This window comes from Sipha flava, unplaced genomic scaffold, assembly GCF_003268045.1.
Source record: "Sipha flava isolate LNK unplaced genomic scaffold, YSA_version1 329_pilon_pilon, whole genome shotgun sequence".
NCBI classification, from domain to species: Eukaryota; Metazoa; Arthropoda; class Insecta; order Hemiptera; family Aphididae; genus Sipha; species Sipha flava.
Window position 1 is genome coordinate 218218 of NW_020273017.1, and position 10178 is coordinate 228395.

Here is a 10178-nt window from a genome sequence, read left to right on the forward strand (position 1 = left end):
AGGACGTGCCAGTGGAGTACGCAAGTCGGACCGTTACGAAATGTTGCAAAAATCATCCCCTGCGAAATCTTCACGTGGATGACAAATCGATTATCGTTATTATTCGATAACGTTCGGCAGTGCCGTATTTCCCAGTAAACACTATAAGCTAGTGTTTAGGGCGGAAATTTCTCAAGGGCGGGCAAATCATTTGTAACACTACATTTTTTATTATAAGTAACTAGAACTAAAATAAATGCAACTAATTATAAAATGTTTTATCTTAATAATAATTGCTTTAATTAAAGCCGATGGGTACTGGACACTAACTATTTAATTATGAATATAATTTAAAAATGAACTATTTAAGCATTTTTTACTATCATGTTTTTTTATCATTATATTTTATATCATATTTTTATAATTACATTTTACATCATTAAAATTTCAAGTAATAAAACAACTACTTATATAATTGTATGCTTCCATAACATTTTTTAGACTAGAAAAATATTTCTATTAAAATGCAACAATTTGTTTAGTGCTTAAAGCGGCACAATGGTTAAATCCGGCACTGACGTTCGGGGTGACCGTGTAATGGCTTGAGGCCATGCGACGGGAGTGGTTGAAAATATAACGGATAATCTTTACTGTTCTCGTTGACGTACAGCAGGATACGTCAAATGGATCCTAGCCGTGTCGGGACACCCTGTATACCGATCGTTATGACGCGCGCGATCCTGCCGCGTACCAAACGCGTTCTCGTTTCGGGAAAAAATAAATACAACTAAAAACAGAAGTGTACTCGTAAAACAGCCGCACGCGCAACTGTGCCACTCGCGTTATGCGCGTCGCGTCGAGCTGTCAACTATTTTAGTATGTTTCCAGGTGTCGGTTTATGACCCATCAAGTGTCATAATATATGCACAACTGCAGGGGAGCCGGGTGAATAAAAAACGCCCGGACGACGCGCTCCACTATTGAATAACGTAGTACAATCGGGCGCGAGGCTCTAGCAAAAATGATAATATACAGAACGTATAATGTACATCAAGTTCCGAAACACGTCTGATTTCGGGGGAGGCACTTTTTAATTCTGTTGTTACCATTGATTTCCATACCAAACCGCCCAAAATCTTACCCACAATTTAGTTTTCAAGGGACACAAAGTGTGTTTGGACACGCATTATCTTACTTTTAAGACATTCGCGGTACGAAACATTGTGCAGGACGCGTCGGAAACGTATTTTCAAAACGCTGATAAAAGTCGTTTAACGCGCCCTGTATACTACGTGCATATTACCATTGATTTTAATATCAATGATATTACCTTGAGCACGTTCGTCGAACAAATTATAATATTTGCATGTGTGCAATACGTTTATTGTGAACGCCGTGAACATTTTTAAGCACTTAACGTAACTTAACGTACTTAACTTAATCTACAATAAAAGTACCTAGTAAAAAGAAAAAAAAATCTTAATTTATAACTGTTTCTTTGTATTTCAATTATGGTACAATATATTAATTATTATATGTAAGGTACCCTTTTTTTTTAACATTTATATAAATAAAAAAAATTACTTAATTAGTCAGTCAGTTTAAATTCAAATTTCAAAGTTCTAGGTCGAAACAGGTGGGCCAACTTCACAAGTTCAAAATCTTATAGTGGCCAACTGAATAACATTCAAATACATACAAATAACTTGCAACATAACTGCACAGATTTGAAAAAATTGCAATCCTTAGGTGAGCCAACTTTACGAACGTCGTCTCGGGCAAGTATAATAACATCTATAACCCCTCCGCACAGGATTGATAATCGAGCAGACCGAAATGAAAAACTTGATGCTCATGGCGACCGACAGAAGAATCTTTAAGTTAATTTCCATAATAAGATAGTCGATGGCTTTCGGGAAATCGTTATAACCAACGGGCCCAACGCTCCATAACGAATATTGTTGCAACTCAATTGTTGCGGTCGGTCAGGTCGCAACATATATAAATAGTTGATCTCCCAGCGAAATCTGAGGACACAGTCAAATGTATACGTCATTAAACAATATTAGGTAATAGAAAAAATACACCAGTATTGAGTTTTGTAGCGTAATCGCAGCCGTAATTTTCGTTCTCGTCAATACTCAATAGAAATAACGGTTAGAATGCAAACATCGCATGAAATATACTCGTAATTATTTTTTCAGCGATACGATTCTCAGCATCGCAATAGGTACGATATATTACGACCCGTTGGATCCCAAACGGCTTCTGTCTATTGTTCGCTTATTCCCAAACTTCTCCCGTCCAAAAAGGTCTAACGAACAGGTAAATTCCTGAACGGCTCCGGTTTTGTACACCACAAATTCCTTCCCACTTAGTACAGACTTAAGGTACGATTTGGCTAGAGCGACCGCGACAGCGACCGTGTTTCACTGCGTCAATGTTATTATATGTACCTTAATTGTGCTTAACAATATTTTTATTTATACATTTTTTAAATATTTTTTTAACGTTAAAAATTTAAAATTTAATATTATACTATACGCTTTTTTTATATAATTTTAATAATTTACATAGTTTACACAAAGACATTTTTAACCACACCTCTTTTGAGACAGTCCTACGTCTGTATAAAGTGGGAAGGAATTTGTGGTGTACAAAACCGGAGCCGTTTGGGAATTGACCTTTTTGTAAAACGGGAGCCGATTAGAGAAACGGGAGCCGAACGGGCTACGGCCTTACGACCATGTACGCGTACCGGAGTTGAAAACACATGAAGATATATTTTCGACTGTACAGCTTCCGAATGTAAAATCCAACAGTGGAATCTAAAGCATCCATAATAGTATACAAGCACGATGGGTTGACAACAGACCACGGACAAAAATATCAATACGATTGAAAATCACACGTTTTCCACCTGGGTTTTAAACGAAACGCGTTTGTCATTCGTTTCGCGGGACAAGAAAAAAATATTAATAATAATAATAATGAACACTATGAAAATGCGATTTGCGCACCGAAAACCAGCTCATGCGCTCTGCAACGATCGATGACACTCATAAAGTTGTGTGCCAACGTGTTTTTACGCTCGTTATTGTTACGGCTGCGCGCGAGTCGCGTCCCGACAAACGTAAATCGCGATAAACGCTGCACGCCGTTTTGACCGGGTCACCCGAGCGACTGTTAAATTTCGAATTGCACAATCTCAGCTCTGCGCCGGTTGCGTAATATCCAACGTTTACTTTTCATTAAACGCGTTATTCGCATACCGTTTTTCGTTCTGCACGTTCGTATAAAATGTTCGTAAAAACGGATGCGCGCGTCGCGGTTTCCTCGTGCACATCATCCCGATCAATGCGTTCGGTGTACGACGTCGCGTTTCGGCCGAAAAATCCGAAAAATTGAGTCATCCTTAGGTGGCGTGAAATATTTTACTTCATAAGTCCTGTTAGGATTTTGCCCACCCACTCACCTACCTAAACAGAAATTTAAGGGTAGCTTGTACAAAGAACTCCCTCACTATTCGTTCTACATGCTTCATACCCACTCGATACCCAATCGTCAATACCCACCCACCTACCCACCCACTGATTTAAGTCCAGGGACTCAAAAATCTGCAGTCACGCCGCCACTGCCCAACGCGCACGTCATCTCCTCTTTACGGTAATCGTAAAATCGTTCAAATCGCAACACAGTGCCGGAGCGTCGTATTTATTTATTTATTTTTTTTCATTGTTAGCAACCGGAGCGACAGACCGTCGCCGGATTAGTCGGCGGTGGCAACGCGTTCGGAGACGGAAGAACGTGTCGGAATACAGATCGAATATCGCCCCATCGCACTCGTGTTCGACGGGGGTTGATCAGTATCGTTTGTCCGGACGGACGGGGAGGAAGCGACGATCGGATAAAACGCATTCCCCCTCGTCGTCCACGGAACGATGATGATGAGACGGGCACGTTCGATCGGAAATCGTCGATGATCGTCGGTCGTTCGATCGCGTATTTCGGACACGACGGGCTAGGAGTGCACTCACAAGAACAATAAATCGTACCGTCCCGATAAGTATCGGCTATGTTTATATTTGTCTATTGTGATTTTTCAAAAATCGAGGCGTTGCCGTTTTCGCTCTCATCGACCATATGTCGAGGTGCGTGGGTTGTGTTTAGATCCGACGGTTGCGTTGAAACCTCTTGTGGTTTTAGGGCGTCCGGTGGACCGTACAATCCTGTGCAGAGAAACGTCTCAACATTTTGATTCTAGGTTATCCTACGATTTGCATAAGAACTAGATAGGTGATCGTCCTCTTAGAAACGACCTGAGCGATATCGTTGACCGGTGATTCTTAAACTATTTGATATCACGGAACACCAAACATAAAATAATTTTTTTACGCGGAACCTAAAGGAAATTAAAAATTGTCTTCAAAATGAATAGTACACAAAACATGGCGATAAACGGTAACATTAAGAACACACTAAAACACTAAGTACAGAAAAATGCAATTCAATTATTTATTTTGGAGCTATCGTAGCACTCGAGATGCATAATCATATCCGATTTCGATTATAAGAAAAATAATAATGAAATCGATACGTGAATCTTAATGGAATGAATGAACTTGAATGTGACTGCAATCATTAACGATGTCTGAAGTATGATTTGTTAATGACAGTCCTGGTGTCGACGTCAAATTCAGCCTATTTCGATATTTAGTCTTGACTGCAGGGATTGCTGAGAATGCACACATTACGTTTAAGGAAATGGAAATAAGACACTAAATTCCTTTTAATTTAATACTCGTTCTATTCGCACTGCACTGCAGGTATCGCAAGACACGACCGACGGTCGTATAGAAACCAAACCGTCGTTTTATCTGTTATAATTACATTATAATTGTTCGTTGTTGATGGTCGTTTTTCGACTTCTCCTACATTGTTTAAGTATTAACACTATATTATTAATTATTGTACATTTCATATTGTAACTGGCTATTTGTTAAAATATAACATTTTATAAACGTGCACGTCGAATTAATTCTTCTCATCAGCCACTTTTGATTATTGGTTCGATATTTTCAAAATAACACTTGAGTTTCGCGGAACACAGTTTAAGAAACACTGTCATGTGAGGAATAGTGTTATGCTAGTTTTGCAATAGTATTACTGCGTAATTCTGCTGCAATAGTATCACTCTACGCGTTCGCCAAAACGATATGGACTATTAATTCGACATTAGGACGGTATAAAAGCGATAATAACATGCTTAAACATTGTTCGAGTGGCAGATAGCGTTAGGCACCGTAATCATGTACGTTATTACGTTGTTCTCGGAGACGGGGTTATCTAAGTCGTCATATAAATCAATGGTCGCCCTCAAACCGACCAGTTTTAGATCCGTCATTGTTGGATCATAACACACAGGGCCGGCGCGAGAGGGTGGGCAACAGGGGCAGTTGCCCAGGGCCCCGCGCCTTAAATTATAATTAAGGCCCGGCGGTTCTGATTTAACTGAACTTCAAATATTTTATTAATATAAATTATAAGACCCAACATTTATTTTTCTCAGGGCCTCGCAAGCTGTAGCACCGTCACTGACCATACACATAATATGTATAATATTATTACAATAAATTTTATACGGCCGCGTTGGCAGAAGCGGCACGCATGCAGTGACTCACTGCACAATGCACCCGTCAGAATATCTCTTCCCGTGAAACGTTTACGTTTCTTCAGTTTTCGTCGAAGTCGCGAGCAACCGAGAGACGACTCATCGCCTCGCAATCGTATGCGACTATAATGTTTCGGGGTTATGTACACGCAGTCTTGGCGACGTTGACGATGGGCGAAAGACGTTTCGAAAACAAAGAAACGAAAGCGAAAACGATAGCGCACGTAGTACGGGCGTCTCGCATACTAGCGAACGAATTGTACAGTTCAAATCACGTACAATTCGTTGTCGTTGCTCGCATACACATACGCGTACTCCGTGTAAATACACGTTCACGATTATTTGAAGACCGAATTATGTCATTCGGTAAGTTTCCGGTGTGTGCTGAAATCCACGACGAAGAAAGCAACTGTAATGTCGTTCGAAGGTCTGAAATACAACGTACTACGTAATCGTCAAACAACTGCGTTACGTTGATTCGTCGTACGTTTTACGTAGGGAAAATAAAATCGTAAGAAAGTTCGTTGTGCGCGGAGAGTTTCGTTTTAAGCAACTGGGTGTGTACGTATATTGGGTATGATATGTTGTACATCGCGTTTCTGCAACACGAAGATCGACACTTGACCGTATTTCTCCAGGCGAGCACACAAGTCCCGCGTGAACTATAGCACTGTAGTTAAGTGTCGTTTTTTTCATCCCGGCAGTCCGACAGGTATAGATTATATCCCGGCCGCACGCATCGCGTGCGTTCGCCGCGATAATAATACGGATTGGGTACGCGCATAAACAATAGAAATGTTGCAACGGGTGAACGCATGCGCAGGTTCGCGGCAGGACACGGGACGCGCGTGATCCTTGGTGAACAAATGAACGTAAACGTGTGCGCACGAGTTGCGAATATTACTGCGCACGTGCGACGAAACCCAAAAGCGAAACCAGCCACGAGATATCCGTTGCAACACAATCCGGCGCATTCACAACACGCGACTGCCGCGATCGAGTAATTCCGTGTACTGTGTATGTATTGTCTATTTATCATTACCGGAAGAATTATCCGCAAAAATCTTATAGTCGGGTAACACCTAACGATCATTTTTCGTTTAAAGGAATCAACATTAAAATGCGTACATCCTGTATTTTCGAGCATCCTTCTTTGGACCTACAAATCCTGCGTCTGACATGACGGCGCAACCGTCGGTACTACAGGACACACGTTCGTCGACACTTGTCGAACGATAACCTGCGAGCCTCCGACTAACCCATTGTAATTACGGCCGTCTTACCGCGTCTCAGAGCTATACCGAGGTCGGTTCGCGACTGTAATAGCGTTCTGTCGACCAAACTTATCGGGGCAACCGTCGGACTTCTCGAACGGTTCCGAGTATAAGATAAAAGGACCGATTATTGCCGAACGATTCGACATTGCTGGCCAGAACGGAATCCTTCGAGCACGCGAGGGCATCGTTTTCGACGAGCGATCCAATATTTTTTTTCGTTTTCCCACTCGCTCTGCAGCTGCACGTACCGCGATGACTTTCAAAACGTACTCGTACGTTATGGCGCACGCGATCTATTATTACGCGTTTCTTCGACGTTAACGAACGCGTTGTACTGTTACAGCCGGTGACGAGAGAAAAACCACGAGAACCAGCGGCGTATTTAAGAATCGTTGTAGGGAGGGGATGGGCCATTGAATGACGTACATAAAAGTGGGGTGCGCTACTCCCCCAACATCCCCCTTTGAGTTTTTTTAAAAAAAATACTCACTTAATGCGGTGTAATATTAATAATAATATATTTTTATACGGAATAAAAATAGTTTACTCTTTACACCCTACAAATATTTATTTTTATTGTAATTATTTATTATTTGCGATTAAAATACGAAATCAAGTTTTCTTTGTTCAGATGCACTTCATCGATTACTTCATCAGTATTTATGTCTATTGCCCCATAAACTGATAAAAGTGCTGGTCCGTTAAGACGTCCCTAAGAAAAAAAAATACCAGGGGGGACTGATCCCTCAAATCCCCCCCCCGTAAACACGCCGCTGACGAGAACCCCATCCCTTCGTCGAATGCCGTTTACGATCGGCAGGACGCGTGCGCGCGCTAACGGTGGAGCTAAACAGACGGATGCCGAATAGAACCAGCGTGTAACACGTAGACCCCGATAACGATCAGCAAGAATTTCATGGTTTTCTTTTCGTTTCCATCCACCCGGACAAAACGCGTTCATTGCGCATTGCAAAATCGAGTAACGCACTTTATACTGTTTTTTTTTTCAACGAGTCAATTAAAACGCGTCAGATAATAAATAGGTAGGTATTTTTTGCGAAATAAACAAAACTTACACCGTAATCAACAAACGGTTTGCTGATTAAAAATCTTTTCCATTACGTTGTCCATGAGAAATGGATTTTTTTCTCACTCCGTGTATAAATTCTTCACGCTGTTTATCTGGGCGTAAAAAAAAAAAAAAAACCTCGTTAACTTATCACGAACCAAACGTCAACGTTTTCGATCGTCATGAATATTTATCGCATTTCGATTTGCTCCGACTGTTTACGTTGTTGAATACGTCATGTTAATAACGGAGCTGCTTCTAAAGCAACGGAAGTCTGGAACGCTAAAGTATTTTTCTCGAAGACGGTTCGACTGAAATTAATTTAAGTGAGCAAACGCGCAGATGGGCAACAATCCGAGAAAAATAGTCGAGGGTAAATATTTTAAATTCGAAATTAGTCGTATTGTACAACGCACGCCTGAAACCAGAACAGAAAAAAAAAATCATCCGTCTAAAGAACTATGGAGTAATTTTTAACTCTTCTTTCGACACATATCCGCATACCCCCTAACTCCACAAATAAACAAAATTTAATTATGCGACACGCATAATTAATCATACCAGCCGCCCCTTTGTATAAAAATAACGAAATATTTTTTTACATCAGCTTTTGTTCTTATTATTGTTTTCGAAGACATTTCTATGATCCGGATTAACTGCTATTATAAAAAACTAACGAGCGAGTATCTATGTGTACTCGTTGGTAGTATGATGGGTTCTTATTGGGGTGTCATCAGTTTAAAGTATCTTGACTACAATAATATTAATTTTTTACGTTGTAATGCACACTCGTAATGTAGTTCATCGAAATAAACGGACGGAGTATAATTTCACTTTCGTTTTTAAATTAGTATCTATACGAATAATATACGCTGTGTACAATTGATGAGATGTACCAGACGAGACGAGAGCTCATGCCATTGAAGGGGCGGCTGTCTTTAAATATCAAAGCAAATGATAAATCATCGTGTTCAAATAGAAACGTTCCCAATGGAATTCGGTTTGCTACGTAAAAGAGTTTATTGATTGAGGCGCTCTTAAAAATAGTTTTTTCACGGGTCTTTAATTGTTTTATAAAACGGTTAGAATATTGCGATCAGATCAATTAAACACAAATTTCATTAACCCGTACACAATATAAAAACTACACGTTCTATCATACGAAATGGTTGCTGCAGTCGTACACGTCATAAAACATTTGATTGCGACAAAAATCGAACATTAAAAAAAAATAAATACCGACCGCGCAATTGTTGAAATCTTATCCGAAAAGTAATTTTAAAGGCCAATTAAAATGGAAAACTTTAAAATTTAAAATTTCATCGACGTAATTTATGTAATTTAAGTAATAATAAATGGTAAATTTAAATTTAAAATTCACTGCATTTTCAAGGATAACTTGAATAAAACTAATAATGTTATTAATATCGATGGTACGTACCTTGAACAACTGTTGAAACTTGAACCCTCTCAGCATATTGTATTCTTATACGAATTTTTCTATTTTCGTTATTGAAATAACAAAAACGTGATGGATACCAAACGACTCCACGGCGAGTTGCTGTCGAGCTTCGTTGATAAACATAATGATCGGCGATATGTTTCACATTGCGAGTGATACAGAGTTCGGTAATTTGATGTGTCCAAAGTTCAGCTATAGCAGTCGAAGAACGCTTGATATTGGATCATAACTGTTCCCCGTTCAGTATAGAATTAACAATTTTATTATAACTCACATGAATATCGGTTGAATTACCTATTTCCTTGTGTGCATATTATCTAGGAGAAAAAGCTCGTTTTCCTAAAAATCGTTTTGGCGATAATTGTGTGTCAAAACTGTTTACTGTTTAGAAAAATGTTCTTTCCTATAAGTATGACTGTTAATTAAGTTTGAATAAAAAATAATTTTTGTTTTCATTTTTTTATTGATGCCTATATTTTTATGTTATGTCATTGTGGTATAAAGTTTATAGAACTTAAAATTACTTCTCGTATATCGAGCAATAGGAAAAAATAAATGGGATATGTATGCAAATTCTGAGTACATGTAAAATATTTTCATCCCACCCCCCTTGTGGCTTCTCAAAAACTACCACAGGCAAAAGCAATATTCTCCGTTCCAAAGTAATCGACTTGAAAGTTGACGTACCGTAAATATGACGATATATGATTTAACGTATCA

At 39.4% G+C, this 10178-nt stretch overlaps 1 protein-coding gene across 1 annotated transcript in view; it reads right to left on the reverse strand.

Moving 5' to 3' along the window:
• Positions 1–9553, reverse strand: part of LOC112686898 — a 66303-nt gene extending 56750 nt beyond the window's left edge. Inside the window, exon 1 of the mRNA XM_025559370.1 lies at positions 9438–9553. Within this exon, the coding sequence (XP_025415155.1) occupies positions 9438–9473 (36 nt within the window). The 5' untranslated portion in view covers positions 9474–9553. The remainder of the gene's footprint in view (positions 1–9437) is intronic.
• Positions 9554–10178: the final 625 nt, after the last annotated feature.